We start from the raw sequence: 17,301 nt of genomic DNA on the forward strand, positions 1-17,301 counted from the left end.
TTTATAGATAAAATTGAATTGAAAATAGAATTATAGACTTGTAGAACATTTATGGATATTTTTAATATAGACAAAACTTATCACTACTCTCTAATTGACTCCATACAGGGGAAGCCCACATGGCAACTCCAGTCAAACAGCCGCTGTGTTTTGTTCTAGCAGACAGCCGATTGGTTGGCGAGTGTTCGGGGGCGTTTACTCTGCGGCTGTTCCGTTCCCTCGTCGTCTCTGAAGCCGTCCGTGGTGATTTGGTAGTTAACTGTCGCTTCCTTGTTATCTGGAGACTTAAAGATGGTGGCCTGCCTTTGTGACCCTGCCCACCGCAGGAGGATTCTCAGGGTGGGCGCATGGCCCCAGCTCTCCCCCAGCGCAGGGACCAGCTGAGATTGCCCACCCTGAAGCCGTGTGGTCATCTGGTTGCTCAGGACCACTGCCATGTCGTGTTTGGTTGCCATAGAGATGAGCTGCTGGGCCAGGCCGTTGAGCAGGCGGGTCCGCTGAGTCCGCAGCTCGTCGAAGTGCAGGCGGAAGGGAAAGGCCACGCTGTCAATCACCAGGAGGCGGACCTTCGGGTTACGAGACAGGAAGTCAGGCAGCAGGTAGCTCTCGGCTAGGAGCTCCACGTAGTCATGGCAACGCACCTGAGGCACACCAAAATGGGAAGAGAACGCATGACGACATCACCTGATGATCACCTGGGCCCAGTATTTCAGAAAAAGTCATCTGGATCAGAATCATCCAGATTTTGTGATCCCTTTTTCTCCAAATTGATCTTATAGTTTTTGTCCTGGTATTTCTCAAAGAATTTTCATATAGCCTCAATCTGATCCGGATACTCCAAAATCAGATTACACAATCCAGAGTTGAAGTCTTTCAGTAGGCTGACTACCAGGATTCATCCCACTTGTGAATTTGGTGTAAATATAGGAAAATATAAAACTGTACTTAAACAATCTTTACATTAAAATGTATTGCAAGTTAAATGAGAACTTCGCCTGAATAAATGTTTAAAACAAGTTTTTAAAGATTTAATAAAAATGTATTCAATCTACAAGTTAAATACAACTACTTCGGCAGTGATTCTCTCGTGTACCACTAAAGGGGACCTGCGTACCACAATTTGGGAATCACGGATGCAGTCTGCAGTCTAGGATGGGGGTGTTTTAAATTTACCTTAATAATATTTATATTTAAATAATCTTCAGTTAATTTCATAAATGTGATTAGTTTGGGTCAGTAGGCCTATATTTATGTAACATTACGATGCAATTTGTTTATTATGATCTTGTACAGCGGCTCATATGATAGCGATTGTTTATTTTATACTCTGACGTTCTAGGTTTAATCTGTTCTGTTTTCCAGGAAAAATGTATGAAATCAATTAAATCAAAACTGAACAATGGCCGTATCCATCCTTCTAGCTGACGGTCAGTGTTAGTAGACCATACAATGTATTTTGTGCTTGATCCATCCCTCCAGTAGGATGATCAGGATAATCCCGATCTTTACCAACAAAACTGTCCTTATTTGATCTTATTTGATCAGAATTTCTGGGTAGGATTGGATTACCAAATCCATATCCCAATTTGACTAGGATCAGGACCACATATCCTTGTTTGAAATACTCTATTTTGAGATTTAATCAGATTAAGACCAATCTGATTCAGATTAAATGTGTTGAAATACTGGGCCCAAAGATGTGTTGGGAATCACTCCCTTGCCACTGTATAGTGCACGACACTCTAAAGTGATTCGAGAGTACCTGTAAAGATTGAGTCAATGGGCCTCTAGGGATTCTCATATTTGCTTAGTAACTTTTCTTTCCTATTCGAGCAGGATGACCTGGAAGTACTTGGAGGATAGGTTATTTGAATTGTAAAAATGCTTCGGAAAGGTGCCTGGATGCAAACTTTAAGACAGCTTTAGCAAAGATTACTCCTGACCAACCGTTACCAAAGGAAAAGCGATATTACCCACCATCCTTTACGGGAGCAATATTTAAAGCAAGAGATAACCAACCAATGTTTACAGACCACTCGGTCGGATCGGGGAACTTTATTTTGAAGGTATCTGACCCGATCAGCTGTTTTAGACACGTTACACCAGGATGCAGTGACCACTCTGACGAAGGTTGGAATGACAGCCGAAACTGTCAGCAAGGCAAGCGATTTCCTCTTAACCGGAAAGAAATCTATATTTTTGCGAACAAAAGAAACCTAAAAACCTATTCATGTGGTTTGTTGATTGAATACAAAAAGGCAATAAATGGCGTTAAGACTGGTGGATTACAAATCGGCGACGACGTGATGTAGTTTAGCCAATTAGTAGTCAAGTACCTGCCCATTTCGTGGTTGCTACATGCCCACTCATCTCAATTAAAAAAAGGCTTGTGCAAAGCTAAAACTTTGCATCTCCTGGCAGATAAATGGACTCTATTTTTGGTGAAATTCCGAAGCATTTCTGAACCAAAATCTTTGGGCCCATTTCGTGGACAATGACTTTGTAACACATAACAATAATCTTTCACAAACATTGGAAGTGCATTTTTGAGTTTTGAGCGAGCGACCAGCCAGGCAGCTGCTGTCAAGTCATGCAAATACAGTATATAAAAGCATACGTTTTGTGTATTACAACAATATTTAACTTTGACTATATTCAGCCAAAAATTTTGCCCACCTGGGCTTGAACCACGTTATTACAGCGGAGATTAACCACCTTTGAAGCGCAAAACAGCAGGCAAATTAGCACTTGTTTTTAGAGAAAAATACTAGGGATGTCTCCATTCAATCTTTGAGATCGGATATCAGTCCGATGTCAGCAAAAAAAATAAGTATTTGATCAGACCGGATCTAAAATCTCCCATTTTACCACCAACGACAGCATGCATAGCCCATGTGATCACAACAGCAAGTTGCTAACGCGCTAACATAGTAGATACATACTACAAAAACGTGTGTATGCATGATTATTGCTGCTATCGGATCGGCCTTATATCGGTATCAGTCAAAACTCAAGGCTACAATATCGGTATCAGATCGAAAGTGAAAAAGTTGGATCGGGACGAAAATAAAGACTGTAATATACGATAACGCTACACATATACATAAACACAGGGACCGGAAACCGGAAATTAATTATTACGTCACTGCTGCTATGTCACTTGGGAAAATGAACCTATAATCTAAAAGTACATTAATAAAATAAATCATAAGATAACCTTTATTAGACCCACAATGGGTATATTTACATAATTTCTGCAGCAATAGTGGATACAGGAAATACAAAAATAGCATGCAAGAAGACGTTCGGCTGCAAATGTGTCCGCCATTCCAAAGTTGATGCAATAGATTCTTTAAAATAAATAATGAAGCCATCATTTATGAACCATTACGATTATAGAGTAATGATTATGTTGTGAAATTTAACAGTATGCGGAATTTTTTTTTATCCTGTTACATACTATACTGCAGTAACTGTCCCGCTGTTCTTGACATCATTTAAAAAATATGGAAATTCAGACAAATTGTTCTGGGAGTGAATTTCTACAGGTTGGCACCTCTGCAGTCATAGCCATAAATGCAATTTTACTAATAATTGGCAGGTTTGACTTATTTTTAGATTTTAATGTAATGCTTAGTGTTGCATTTTTTTGTATGAAAAGAGCTTACAAATAAAGTTTGATTGATTGTTGATTTCTTTTGCCGTTTTGGCTTTTGAGTTTTGGTTTTCAGTTCAAAAATTTCATTTGGGTGCATCACTAACATAAAGGTTAGGAGATTTGACGTTCCCCAGAGGCCCAGTGGTTCCCAAAACAGCCATGGAGTTCCTGCCAGCTGGCGAGTGTCAAATGGTACCAGGAAGATATTGGACAGGACGTTTTCCACAGTGAAGGCGCTCGCAGCATCTCGTTGCTCTGCGTCCTCAGCCAGCAAGGTGCAATGACGGACGGCAGCGGCAGCAAGGTCCACCACCCTTTGAACCATGAAGCTTCCCTCGGTGTCGATGAAGACCACCTGACCGCCCAGACCGCCGAAACATGGCGGCACCTGAACGTCCACGGCCAGCTGCAGACTGACACCATACTCGTGTCACATCATCTGTCATCTTTGCACTTTCATTCTAAAAAAAAACATCGGAAGTTCTCGGATTTTGATGTCACTGCTTTTCCAAACAATTCGTGAAACCTGCATATTCGCCTTTTAACAAATTCACGTTTTTCCGTGGAGCCTATCCTCAGGTAGTGCTGTGCCATAAAACGATAATAGAGTACAGTATATTGTAGATACAATAAAAAAACTTTTTTTACTGGATCAATGGTAGGCTTTCTTGAATGTTACTTGAATTTTAATTATTTGCACTTTATTGCATTCCTTGAAAAGTGTTTGTACTTTTTTAAATTTGTGTGTTCTATTCAGTGTAAAATGTATTTCCTAAATGGAGAATACCACAGAAAATTCCCATTACTTCCATGTCATTTTAAGGAAAAATATATCCGGATATATACATTGTTATTGAGATATATAAAAAAAAATTCATATCACACAGCTCTATTCTCAATTCTTCATTTTATCTGCTCTTTCTATAGAGCTCTGAGATACCACAAGATGGCACCAAATCCCTAGCTAGTAGGAAAGTTCTAATTGACGCGGAATAACTTCCTGGTCAAAGCGTCCAATCAAGTCGTCCCTCTCATCCAATCAGCGATAAGTCCTATTCCCGTTGTGTTTAGGCATTTGCTGTTGTCTTTTTTAACTTGCCGTTGTGTTTAGGTATTTGCTGTTGTGTTTTGCACTTCAGGGCAACCGTAGTAAATTTGAAGTTTTACCCTTTAATATAGCCAATGATAAAAAATATTAAGAGGAGGCAGTGTCAATTACTTGCGGTTTTTCGCCATTCGTAGCAGGGCTCATTCCCTGTCCCCTGCGAGTAGTGGGGTTTTCCTCTTCTACTTTCCTTTTTGCCACTGTTTTTCCACTGTCCGATACATAGATCTCTTTTTTAAAATACATATACAGTGGTGCCTAGAGATACGAGTGACCCGAAATAAGACATTTCCGAGATATGAGCTGTCGTTTGAACGATTTTATTGCAATCTGCCAAACTGCTTCTTGTTGTCGAGTGAGTTGAGTGCACTCTCACCATACAGCGCTCGTATTGGGGTGAAATGAGTACTCGAGTATTGAGTACCTGAAGTACAAAAAAAAAAAAGATCAACGAATTTGCTCTGCCTCGAGGAACCGTTAACTTAATTGTGAAGCTCAAGGACGCACAGGCACAATGTGCTTACTGCATCCACGCGAGGGAAGGAGGTACCGGTAAAGCGCACCTATCTGAATCAAGGAGCAGGAAGATGGCGACAAAATGCCGAGAGCATTTTCAGATTAAGCAGAAAGACAAACACCTGCAACACTGATCTTGCATATTACAACAGCACGTCTCTCAAACACGTCAATGTCGAAACATCTCCGCCGAAGACACACAGAATGCAGCGGAAGATCCGAGACAAGATCAAATTAACGTAGCATAAGTTGGTGAGATTAACATTAACATACCTTATAAACAAATTTCGCCCTGCCGAGGGCTAGGTTTCTGTTAATTATGACTACCATCGAATTTGTGGCCAGTTTATTACGATTGTAACAAGTACAGTATGCCCGCGACAATATCGCGACTACATTCAGGGTGCTTGTCATATTAGTTAAGGGACAGTTTTGCCAATACAGTAGTTAAGCACTGTGAGGCATATGGCCAGTGTACTACCATCTGATATGTAAGTGGCTACATTTTGAATCATGTACTGCAGGTGAAAAAAACAATTGCAGGTTATGTGTTTGGTCCTGGCACGTCTTAAGAGGTTGTGAAAGACTTTAGAGTAAAATAACCAATTGGCCCATATAAGCTCAATGACTGCACAACCAGTGTGAATTTAAGAAATAAAAACTGTTGATTCTCTGAAAAAGGAAAACAATTGGTTTTTCATTATTAGGTGCAATGGTTTATTTTCTCGTGTATTCATAATTGCTCTTTAACCAAGCAAAAATGTGGTTTATCCGAATACTCGATTATTCAATAGAATTGTTAGTATGACTCTTAAATACTAAAATATTTGATAGCTGCAACCCTTGCTCCAATCTCAATTGTTGGCTCACAAGTCAAAGTAAAAAATCTTTCAAACGACTGCTCATATCTCGAAAAACATCCCTGGGCACATTGAAAGGCTTACATGCGTGTGTGTGTGTGTGTGTGTGTGCGTGTGTCTCACCAAAGTTGTGTTTTTCCCACTCCCGGCGCTCCACAGATCTCTGTGGTTTTCCCAACTGGAATTCCTCCTCCAAGCGCAGCGTCCAGTCCCGAGGAAAATGTCACGATGCGATTCAGTTCCTCTTCCTTGTGCAGAAGGTCAAGTGCAGTGAGAGAAGCTCCATCTCCTGATCCTCCTCCTTCATCTGCTCCTCCCTCCTTCCTCACGGCCTGGAGCACCTCCAGCGCCTCCTCCTGGCTCAGACCCGCCTCTGTAACGAAGACATCTTAAATTCTTCATCGTTTTGCTCAAAATTGATCAAGCTGCTATATGCTATGCTGGTTGGATGTTCTTAAATTACTTTAATACCACCCATCCATTTTCAATAGTGCTTGATCTCATTCACAGACATGCAAACACCATCCATCCATTTTCTGAGCCGCTTCTCATCACTAGGGTCACGGGCGTGCTTGAGCCTATCCCAGCTATCTTCGGGCAGGAGGCGGGGTACACCCTGAACTGGTTGCCAGCCAATCGCAAGGCACATACAAACAAACAACCATTTGCACTCACATTCACACCTACGGGCAATTTAGAGTCCCAATTAATGCATGTTTTTGGGATGTGGGAGGAAACCGGAGTGCCCGGAGAAAACCCACGCAGGCACAGAGAGAACATGCAAACTCCACACAGGCGGGGCTGGGATTTGAACCCCGGTCCTCAGAGCTGTGAGGCAGTGCCACCCAGAAGACTACAATAAAAAACAATTTTCTTCATGCAGAAAAACATTTATTTACACCACTCAAGTACATGTTAATGTACAAATTTAAGGTTAAAATTTAATTTGCCTCCTTCCTTTGCTTTTTTGTTTTGGCCTCCAACCTGAGCCAGGCCCATCTCCACCTACACCTGATGCCAGTTTCAAGCTGTGCCACATGAATAGCATCCTCCTCTTTAAACTTTTCATTCTGAAAAAGAACTGACTAAAATCATTGTCTGTTTCACTTCATTTTTCACTATTACCAACTTCAAAGGCTAATCCCAGGAAAATATTAAGTACAGTATTTTTCTGTTTTTATTGGCCATTTCTGAATTTGAAGTTAGTTCGTTCTGTGTTGTGACATAATCCCTAACATAGCTCCGTCACTTAATACATTTAACATTAACATCCTTAAACTAATTAGGTAATTGTCGGCGTGTTTCCGAATTAATACAAAACGTACTAGCGGATCAGCTGTTGTCGCCGATGTTACGTGTGCTTCGCGGTTCCGCTGGGACCACAACCAGGGCCACGACCCGCAGCACCTCAATGCGAAAATACAAAAGTGCAACAAATAACAAACTGGCTGATCTGATGAGCAAAAATGTTGCTTAAACGTAAGAGTAGCAATAGAGGATGTCTGCTCCAGAGGGGGATAGAGTAGCCAAACATTGTCCTCAAGTAAGAGCACGGTTACTTTACAATAATGTGACTCAAGTAAAAGTAAAAAGTAGTCCTCAGAAATAATACTTGAGTAAGAGTAAACAGTACACAGTTAAATAATTACTCAAGTACTGAGTAAATAGCACAAACAATAAATAAATAAACAACAAAAACATTTTAAATTTTCTGCACAGTGTTTTCTCAAGTTATAGGTGAGCTGAGGTATCCACGTTTGGGTAGACAAATACTACAATGCATGAAAGCTGTTGTTTCTGTTTGTCTAAATGTAAACAAGAGTAGCGCGCCGTTGCCTTCATCGTAAGCATGACCTTCCCAAAATGGTGGCCATTTAGGCCCAACGATCAACCGGGCTGGTTTATCTGTTAATACCGATGCCGGGGAAGCCCAATAGAAGACGTTGTGTGAGGTCATGTGACTTTCTTGTGTCGTTTGATTGGTGAACAGGACTTAAAAGTCACGGCGTTAAAATTAGATCAGCGCCCATCGGTCTTGTCAATTCCTGTGACTTATCCAAAGCAGGTCCCGGGCGCACAGGCGGAATGTCAGGCCGCATATTAGTCCGCCGCGGAGTAATTACATCTGTGTGTGGAATGGATGTAGCTGCCAGCGTTCAAGAAGTACGAAACGGCTTATGACGTCAGCGACAGCCCCCCACAGGAAAGTCTCATCGGATCTATACAATTCACGTAAATGGCCTATTTTGAGTTCAAAACGGCGAATTTCGCCGCAAGGCGACTTATTTGCATGTATGTATTAAGATCCGGTGTGAGCTGGAGGCTATCCCCTCTCATTCGCGGCCAGAGGCGGGGTCCACCCTGGACTGGTCCGCCAGTCAATTGCCGTGCTTTAATACTCGTCAGTTTATTTATTTCGTCGTGTGCGCACGTGCATGTGTGTGTGCAAATGTCATCAGAATTTTTTGCTGTTCTTTCAACGATCTTCATGGTACATTTTAGTGGAAATCCACCCATTAAGATGACATATTTAACTTTACAGGAGATATGATTTTTTTCCCCACAATTTCAAAAAAAAAATTCCTTGGGGGAAAAAAACAAGTTTCAAAGCTTGATTGGTATCAGGAGAACTAAAGTAACCCCACAATGGGCGAAAAAAAGCAAAACTTGTTTTGAGTAATGTCATTTTTGCCTTTTCTATAAGCTAAGGGTGGAAATAATGTTTTTGTTAGAGGAAAAAAAAAGCGATTTTCACTTTTTAGCCGTGTTCAAGTTGCACAAAGCAAATCAAACAAGAACGTACCTCGACTGAGCTCTAATGCGCTGACTTGTAGTACGTCATCGAACATCTGAAAGCCCGCATTGAGGACTTTGACTTTGACCTGCGGACTCAGACGCAGAGTGGACACTGGTCTTTGCATCCTAGTTGCAGCCAAACGGTAGCTTCTAGCGTCCAAACGTACCACTTCGACACTCCATACAAACTCGTGTTATAAAAAAACAAACAAACCAAAAAAAAACTCTTCCTTAGCCATCTTTTTTGGATTGTGCCTGCTTCCAAAGCGAATTTACAAACAATTCGATTGTTCTAGACTTTGCCGCGCAGATAAGGTCGCATGTTCGTGACGACACAACAGCGATGACGACGCATTTCCTGCTAACACACGACTTCAAAATAAAAGCGCTCGCGACGCTCGTTTGCATTACGATGATATTTAGTATTACAGTGTATAACTCAAGTATAAATTATAATCGTTTTAAGTAATAGCCTTTTTTAAAATTCCTACTAAAATTACATTAAACCTTTTAGTGCTGTGGAAAACTTAGATATTGTAACGTAACACGCTAACAACATTGGTGCCTTTCACAGTTTTTCCCAAAACATTTTTGAGCTGAATGAACTTTAACATCACGCATAAATATGGAAAAGCTAGGATCATCATATCGATTTAAATGATGTCACATTAATTTTCAGAATTTAAAGAATTTTGTTTATTTGTCTTCGCATCTCTGTCGTCACTATCATGCGACACTGCCTGCACGTGAACGGGAGTAGTTTAGACGGTGAGATTATTTGGATTTGTGGTGTCTAGATATGTGTATTTTGATTATTTTTGGACACATAAACCCAACTAACACTTATGGAGAGGTAAAGGATACATTTAACAAAGAAGAAAATGTCATATCAATTTTACACCCATTAATGCGATCGCTTATCTGCGTCGTTGTCATCAGTTCCTTCTCTCTAAAACATTTTATATACTTTTACACACCACGTAAAAAACAATAAACGTGATGATCATAGGTATATGAAAAAAAAATAGTTTTTAGTTTACACTAGTTTAAGTGTTGACACGTTTACAACCACTGTGCTGCATTAGTTTTAAAATGTGAACATTGCTACATGAATGTCACATATCACAATAAGGAAAACTAAACATGTAGCATCTACATGCCCCAATAGATATGGAGCCATCGTATATTTTTAACCAAATATTTTCATTTTCTAGTGACCAGAGAGATGGGCAAGGGGGAGGAGACGACAACAACAGCTCAATTAGATGTGGAAGAGGAGAGGATGATGATAGCTCAAAGGGGGGAGGAGAGCAAGACTGCAAGTGAAGAAGAGGAGGTGGACAACAATTATCCACCTCAAGAAGAAGAGGCGCGGGAGAGGAAGACAACTAAAGACGAAGAGGAGAATGGGAAGATTATGACTCAAAAAGAAGAGCAGGAGGAGGACAGGAAACTGTCAACTCAAAAAGAAGAAAAGTGGAAAAGGCTAACTCTGAAAGAGGTGGCAAAGACGACTTCTTCCTCAGACAGGAAGTGTGTTCCAGGAATTCTGTACCTGGGTCACATCCCTCCCAGGTTCCGGCCCAAACATGTGAGAAATCTTTTGTCTGTTTACGGCGAGATCGGACGAATCTTCCTACAACCCGAAGGTAGGGCTGGGTGATTTATTGATTTTTTTTTTAAAAATGATTAATTCCAGTGTAATTGTCAGGACAATTTATAGTTGTTTAAAAAAAAAAAACATTTATGCAGCTTCCATTGTTGAAAGTGTTTTTCCGCTGCCGTACACTGCTTACACTAACAACATGGCTTAGTACAGAGATGTTTGCAAAAGCACAGTCAGTCGGTGTCTACAGCTTAGCGACTTTGTTGCTATACAGTATTCATTTTCTTTTCTGACTCCTTTTGTAGCTATTGTACAAAAAGCAGCTAGTGACTGATTCCTCTTAAGAAACACTTTTCACGTTGTTTTTTTGTATGACAAGAAAGGAGCCTGGTGGAAGGCAATCACGGAGTCTATGGTGCTGAATATTGCCAAAGGCAAGGTGCCCATTTATATATCGGGGGGGAAAAAAGTCATTTATCCACAATGGTAACTGTTAACTCACTGTATGTGCTGCCTAGCTGCAAATATTTTGCTGAGGTCGCCTTGCCTCACCTGTACAACTCTACATGAGAAAAGAGGATGAGAGAGCTTGGAAGGGCACGCTGTTTGAAAACAAACACACTGAACTCCAACTTATTTGAATCCTACTCCTTTAACAAATAAAGATAAATGATCCATTCTGAAGTGCAAAAGGAAATGCATGCATACATATACAAAATAAAATATCCTTTTTGAATCACCAGTGGGAAAATTCACATTACATCAGTTTTAAAATAAAATAATGTATAAAATAGTTAAAAAAAAAAAAAAAATGTAGCTCCTTAGAAACATGAAATCCATTAGAGACAAGGAAACCCTGCTGTAGCGCCTCCTCTGTGTCTTTAGACCAAACTGTCACAGTTCTTATATTGGCAGCCTGCTGTTCAACCAGTGGGCAGGGGCCTCATGTACAAAAGGTGCGTACGCACAAAAACGTGGCGTATGTTCTTTTTCACGGCAAAGTTCAGATGTATCAAGAGTGAAATCACAATGGAAATGTGCGGTGCCTCACGCCAACTTCATGGCTGGCCTACGCACGTTTCTGCACCTGTTGGTGCTTTGGGGACACTGAGAGGTGATGCTGGGAAACTGTTATAATATATCTGTACATCAGAGACACATGAACAATTAGCACTGATGAACAATTAATGCCGGGCAACATTTGATTTCAACAATGTAATAGAGGCAAGGACTCAGAATTCATTTGTTAACCCGTATATTGAATGAATCACTGATATTTGTGAGGACACCTATTAATTGATCAAGGCGATCATTTATGCCACCTATTGCCCACACAATCGCTTCTTGTGACTCCAGCACATGCACTGAAAAAAAAAAGTCCATTGAATTTACTTAATTTGAACATGTACATTGGTTGCACATGATTAGAGTGTGTTAAAATGACATTTTTTTTAGGAGAAGAGGGGTAGTAAAGTATGTCATTTAAACACATTTTAATCACGTGAAACCGGTAAATTAAGTAAATTCAAAGGACTATTTTTATCAGTCTGCACGGGTGCAGCAGCAGCCGGTTGTTGGAGCGTAATTGCATCGGAGACCCTGGGGATGCTGGAGGAGACGACAGGGACTGTGGAGGAATCCCCCGAACATGTAGCGCGTGACTGCAAGGCACTGATAAAAAGAGTCCTTTGAATTTACTTAATTTGAACATGTACATCGGTTGCACATGATTAAAATTTGTTAAAAGGACACAATTGACCCCTCTTCTCCTAAAAAGGAACATGATTTTTTTCACTGTGCGTGTCCTCTCCCGTGTATTAATATAATAAATTGAGTAATCAAAAAGGAGTCAAAGTTTTTGATATCCTCTCTAATATGCTGATGTGCTTCTATTTGAATTCACAAGATTTATTACAAATACCATAGATACATTTACACATGAACCTTTATCTCACAAGGCTGGGTGTAGGTTACTGTATGAACACATTTGTTATGAGTTATAAAAATACAGATGTGGAGTGATCAGAGTCAGCCACAGGTGCTCCAAGCACCCCTGAGAGAGCTGTGTCATCCATGATTGCAGCGACTCTCTCCTCAAACAGGGTGAGGCCCCCTGCGCCAATACCTCCGCCTGTTTTGCCCACACTTTGGCGGTGGGCACCTTAATGTCTGACCACTACTTTGAGTTCAGCGTGTGTGCGCTGTTCCGACCCCACAGCATTGACAGCCGCACACGCGCTGTCCCATTCACTCCTCTTTCGCTTGGTTTTAACGCCGGAGGACAGCGTGCCAAAGAGGATTTTCTTGCGCACCTCCACTTCAATGAGCAACTTCACATTCAGAGAAATTATTTTTCTTCATTACCTTGCTTATTTTCCTTTTTTTCTGATCATGGAGAGATCGGGATCTCAGGTGCAGGGTTCACTTAAATATGATTTGCATATTTAAATGTGGGCGTAGACAGGGAGGAGTCAGCTACTCCAACGTGTGCTCATTTCCACGTTGATTGGGATGCACAAAGGAAATGTGCTTGGATTCATGCATATGCACAGATTCATACATCTGGATATATTTGTGCGTACGACGTTTTCTGGATTTGAGTGTCATATGCCATGTTTCAGTAGGGAATCCACGCAAGTCTTTGTACATGAGGCCCCTGGTGATTGTCTGAAGGTATATAAAGTTGTGGTCAAATTACCTAAGAGAGGGAGAGATGAAGACCCGTGTGGAGAGATCCAGTTTGATTCACTCTCGTTTCACAGGCTACATGGTGTGTTAAGTTGTTAGTAGATGAGAGCGAGGTCTCTAATGAGCAACGAGAGGGTGTAGGAATGCAGAAATTGTAATCTCATGATCTCCTCCATTTCCTGTTGTTTAGTGATTTCCTGTCATTGTCTTCATCATCTCACTGTGTGGTAATTGAGCAGATGGCCGGGTAAAGGCGAGGAAAAAGCGCTCGGGCTCCAGGAGGAGCGACTTCATCGAGGGCTGGGTGGAGTTCCGTGACAAGCGCGTGGCCAAGCGCGTGGCGGCGTCTCTTCACAACACGCCCATGGCGACACGCAAACGCCAGACCTTCGTATCCGACCTCTGGTGCATCAAGGTACAGTGAACATTTTCCTATTTGCGGTTTGCTACTAACTAGCTGTGTTTTTTTGTTTTTTTTCCGCTGAAAAACTATTCGTAGGTCTATGAAAATGTTTGGTCTCTTTTTGTAATCCCATAAAATGCCACAAAATGGCGCCAAAGCCCTGGCTATTAGGAAATACACTGGTACTCTGACTTACAGAATCAGAATCCTCTCTCTTTGCAACAGAAGAAGAAGAAGAATCACCTTTTATTGTCATGAACATGCATGCATGCACACGAAATTTGTTCTCTGCATTTTACCCATCACAGTAAACACATACACATGTTAGTGAAACACACTGGAGCAAGGGGCAGCTGTAGCGAACAGGTGCGCCGACTTAAGAATTTTTCAAGTTACAATTTGCTTTGTTGATTTGTATTTAAAAAAAAAAAAAAAAAAAAACTTTGTGTTATGAGCCAAAATTAGCGTTAACAAAACAGCAATGATTTAAAATGACACCAATTTAACTATACACTTATGAAAAACAACACCACTTTAAATATTAAACCGTCTTAACAAAATAACACGTTAAAGATGCATTTTAATGCAGTCGAAACATCCATCAATCAATTTTCTGTACCGCTTATCATCACTAGGGTCACGGGCATGCTGGAGCCTATCCCAGCTATCTTTGGGTAAGAGGCAGGGTACACCCTGAACTGGTCGCCAGCCAATCACAGGGCACATATAAACAAACAACCATTCGCACTCACGTTCACACCTATGTGCAATTTAAAGTCTTCGGTTAACCTACCATGCATGTTTTGGGGATGTGGGAGGAAACCAGAGTGCCCGGAGAAAACCCAGGAAGAAAAAGAGGCACAGGGAGAACATGCACACTCCACACAGGCGAGGCCGGGATTTGAATCTTGTGAGGCAGATGCACTAACGTTCATTCAACATTTCACCATGCCAATACAATTCTTTTTTTTTTATTTTATTTTTATTTTATTTCTTTATTTTTGACCATTGTGCAAGTGATGCAGTTTGAAATGACTAACAGAGCAATAATCTGGTACAATGGCCATTTTTATACTGTTTAGCCACATTGGCTAAGAGGTTTCATGACCCAGTGCCAACCCTGAAAGAAATTTAAATATACTCAGCGAGGGCAGAACAACATGCGTCACACGCTTGCTGCCACATACACAGGTTGCGTTCAGTTTGCGTTTACAACGCAGGAACTTGCATACACAACCTGCACTGCGGCACATTCATTTTCTATAACGTTTTTATGATTGTGGGAAGCCTGGATATAACATCCAGTGGGTGTTTTTATTTTTATTTTATTCATATATATTTTTTATCGATTTAAAGTTCCCAGGATGTTTTTCTTCCCCAAACTACAAATTTTTAAGCAGTATAAAAAATGGAATCCGCATTGGAAAAATCTTATCAATTCGCTTTGCTACTAGCTAATAGGTAGCTAACAGGAAGTGTATGGCGTGGCAGTACCTGCACAGGTTCCAGTGGACGCACCTGAGCGAGCGTCTGGCCTACGAGCAGATGGTTCTCCAGCAGCGCCTGCGCACCGAAGTGTCGCAGGCCAAGCGTGAAACCAACTTCTATCTAGACAACGTGGACAAGAGCGCTCGCATGGACAAAGAGCGCAAGACGGGGAAGAGGAAGACGACGCACGCACAGCAGCACGTGAGTCACCAGCACGCACACACTCTGAGAGAAAGACAGACAAGAGAAGAGAGAGAGGTCGCTCCTTTTTCTGTTTCACTCTCTCTGTATATACCTATTGCTCTTTCTTTTTCCTTTTGTTCTCTGTCCATTTTCTCTCTCTCACCCAATCTCTCTCCTTTTTGTCTTTATACTCTTGTTTCTCTCTTTTCTGTCATTTGTGCTCTCTTTCGTTCCATCTGTCTTTTTTTGTCTTTGTCTCGTTTCCTAGCTCTTTCTTTTTATCTGTCTTTTGCACTCTCTTCTGCTCTTTTTTCTCTTACACTCTCTCTCTTTTTTCACAGTTTTATCCTCATCTTTCTTGCTCGCTTTTCCCTCTATCTGTCTCTTTGTGTGTCTGTTTATTTCTCTCGCTCTTTTTTTTTGGCTCATGCTGTTTCTCCTGATGTCTCTCTTTTCCTTGTTTTTCTTTGTCTTATCTATCTCTGTTCCTCTTTTGTCTCCTATCTCTTTCTGTTTTGTCTGTTTATCTTTCACTGTATTTCTTCTGCATCTTTTTCATTTACTCTTTCTCTGTCTATTTCTCTTGCTGTACTTTCTGTCACTCTCTCCCTCTTTCCTTTTTCACTTTGTCCTATTTTCTCTTCTGCTTATTGTCTCTCACTTTTCCTTCTAGCTGTCTTTTTCATTTTCTCCAACTTTCTTTTGCTCGTTACTCTCTAGCTCACTTTCTCCTGTTTCTGTTGCTCTTTTTTCCACTGTCCTTCACTCTCCTTTTCCTCAATCCCTCATTTTTTGCTCTCTTTCTGTCCCGAACCCTAGCTTTCTTTCTTATTTTTCTTTCTTTTCTCTTAGTTTCTTTCTTCCAATCTATTTTCCTTCTCTCTCTCTCTCTCTCTCTCCCCCCCTCTCTCTGTCTGTCTCTATCCTTGTCTTTGTTTTCTGTCTTTCTATCAATTTTTTTCTTTCACTCTATTTATTCCTCTATTGCTCTGCCTAGTTGGGCTTTCCTCTCTCTTTCTCACCCGAAGCTAACACACACCATATTCACGGCGTAATGTCATTGTCAGGTGGAGGAGCGCACGTGGGACTTCACGCAGCGCCAGACGGAGGAGGAGATCCAAAGGAAGAAAAAGAAGAATAAGATGAAGACAACGATGACAATGATGGACTCCGGCAGCCAGAAGCAACAGGACAAGGGGTCCCTCCACCAGCTCAAGAGCCAATCAAACGTCTCCTTGTTGGCCAAGATTTTTAACTGCTGATGGGAGTTAAAAATCTGGTGGCGTGACACAAAATGTATAGTGGACACCTGTGTTTAAATCCCTGATGATTATGTGTCAAGGATGTCATTTAATAACAGTGGAGAGGTAGCTAACTAGCTAGTATAGCCAGATAACCAGCTACAAACAATTTACAAGTATACAGGCCTTAAGGGGGATATGAAAAATATAGACTAAATTCTCAAACAACTTGCCAAATGGGTGGATAGGTAGTGACATGCTAACTAGCTAACAGTGCACCCCACCCCCACCCTGCATATTCGTGGTACGATATTTGCAAATTCACTTGTTGTTGTTTTTGGGTGGGGGGAGCCTATCCCCCGTTATTTGCGGAAACAACCACTTGTTTGTTTGTTTTTTGGACCTGATCCCCCGCTTAAGTGTTTTTTTGTTTGTTTTTCATGTCAGTCATAAGGAGCGTCAGTTATTTGCGGATTTTCGCTATTCGCTCCAAATAGTGGGGTCCACTTTATACCCTATTGACCAACTACGAGATCTGGGTTTACTAGTGGTACAAAGTCATTATCCATGTAAGACTATCTTCTTTTTGCAACCCGGAAGTAGAGATAGCATAAATGTGTGAAATGTATTGATACAATTTAGTTGTTTCAAAAATAATGGCTGTGATTAAATTTGTGTAATAATGTTTTATTTTCCAATAAATTCGTCAAACATTTCCTGTTGGAACTGCAGTACAGCACGTGAAAGAGAAGACAAG

General features: G+C 41.0%; 3 protein-coding genes across 6 annotated transcripts in view; 2 read left to right on the plus strand and 1 right to left on the minus strand.

The window, feature by feature from the left end:
* Positions 1–6,442, plus strand: part of LOC133484603 (suppressor of tumorigenicity 14 protein homolog) — a 33,272-nt gene extending 26,830 nt beyond the window's left edge. The window contains exon 19 of one of the 2 annotated variants that reach the window (XM_061787483.1): positions 6,299–6,442. The gene's annotated coding sequence lies outside the window, so the exon portion shown is untranslated. Of the gene's footprint in view, positions 1–3,768; positions 3,903–6,298 lie in introns of those variants that run through there. The other variant, XM_061787463.1, reaches the window with a different exon arrangement.
* On the minus strand, positions 45–9,301 carry rad51c (RAD51 paralog C). Its single transcript, XM_061787860.1, has 4 exons — positions 8,943–9,301; positions 6,263–6,512; positions 3,855–4,071; positions 45–641 (listed from the first exon to the last, which is right to left on the minus strand). The coding sequence occupies exons 1-4, from the start codon at positions 9,058–9,060 to the stop codon at positions 156–158; spliced, it is 1,071 nt and encodes a 356-aa protein (XP_061643844.1). The 5' UTR covers positions 9,061–9,301; the 3' UTR covers positions 45–155.
* Positions 8,160–17,259, plus strand: abt1 (activator of basal transcription 1). 3 transcript variants are annotated; one of them, XM_061787874.1, is made up of 5 exons: positions 8,160–8,371; positions 10,150–10,584; positions 13,469–13,644; positions 15,124–15,321; positions 16,371–17,259. In XM_061787874.1, exons 1-5 carry the CDS (start codon positions 8,317–8,319, stop codon positions 16,563–16,565), a joined length of 1,059 nt encoding a protein of 352 aa, XP_061643858.1. In that variant the 5' UTR covers positions 8,160–8,316; the 3' UTR covers positions 16,566–17,259. The 3 variants fall into 3 exon arrangements, with proteins under 3 accessions (XP_061643858.1, XP_061643867.1, XP_061643871.1); XM_061787883.1 differs by lacking the exon at positions 8,160–8,371 and adding an exon at positions 9,557–9,703; XM_061787887.1 differs by lacking the exon at positions 8,160–8,371 and adding an exon at positions 9,666–9,788.
* The last annotated feature ends 42 nt before the right edge of the window (positions 17,260–17,301 follow it).

This window comes from Phyllopteryx taeniolatus, chromosome 1 (assembly GCF_024500385.1).
Source record: "Phyllopteryx taeniolatus isolate TA_2022b chromosome 1, UOR_Ptae_1.2, whole genome shotgun sequence".
Lineage (NCBI taxonomy): Eukaryota > Metazoa > Chordata > Actinopteri > Syngnathiformes > Syngnathidae > Phyllopteryx > Phyllopteryx taeniolatus.

Bases quoted from the DNA above. Each gene is read 5' to 3' on its own strand.
- abt1 (XM_061787874.1), top strand. From the start codon at position 8,317: ATGACGTCAGCGACAGCCCCCCACAGGAAAGTCTCATCGGATCTATAC. The intron at 8,372-10,149 runs GTAAATGGCCTA...TTCATTTTCTAG, and splicing joins ATCGGATCTATACAATTCAC to TGACCAGAGAGATGGGCAAG. The intron at 13,645-15,123 runs GTACAGTGAACA...ATGGCGTGGCAG, and splicing joins CCGACCTCTGGTGCATCAAG to TACCTGCACAGGTTCCAGTG.
- rad51c (XM_061787860.1), bottom strand. From the start codon at position 9,060: ATGCAAAGACCAGTGTCCACTCTGCGTCTGAGTCCGCAGGTCAAAGTC. The intron at 6,513-8,942 runs GTACGTTCTTGT...TCTTCGTTACAG, and splicing joins CGCATTAGAGCTCAGTCGAG to AGGCGGGTCTGAGCCAGGAG. The intron at 4,072-6,262 runs GTGAGACACACG...GTATGGTGTCAG, and splicing joins GTGGGAAAAACACAACTTTG to TCTGCAGCTGGCCGTGGACG.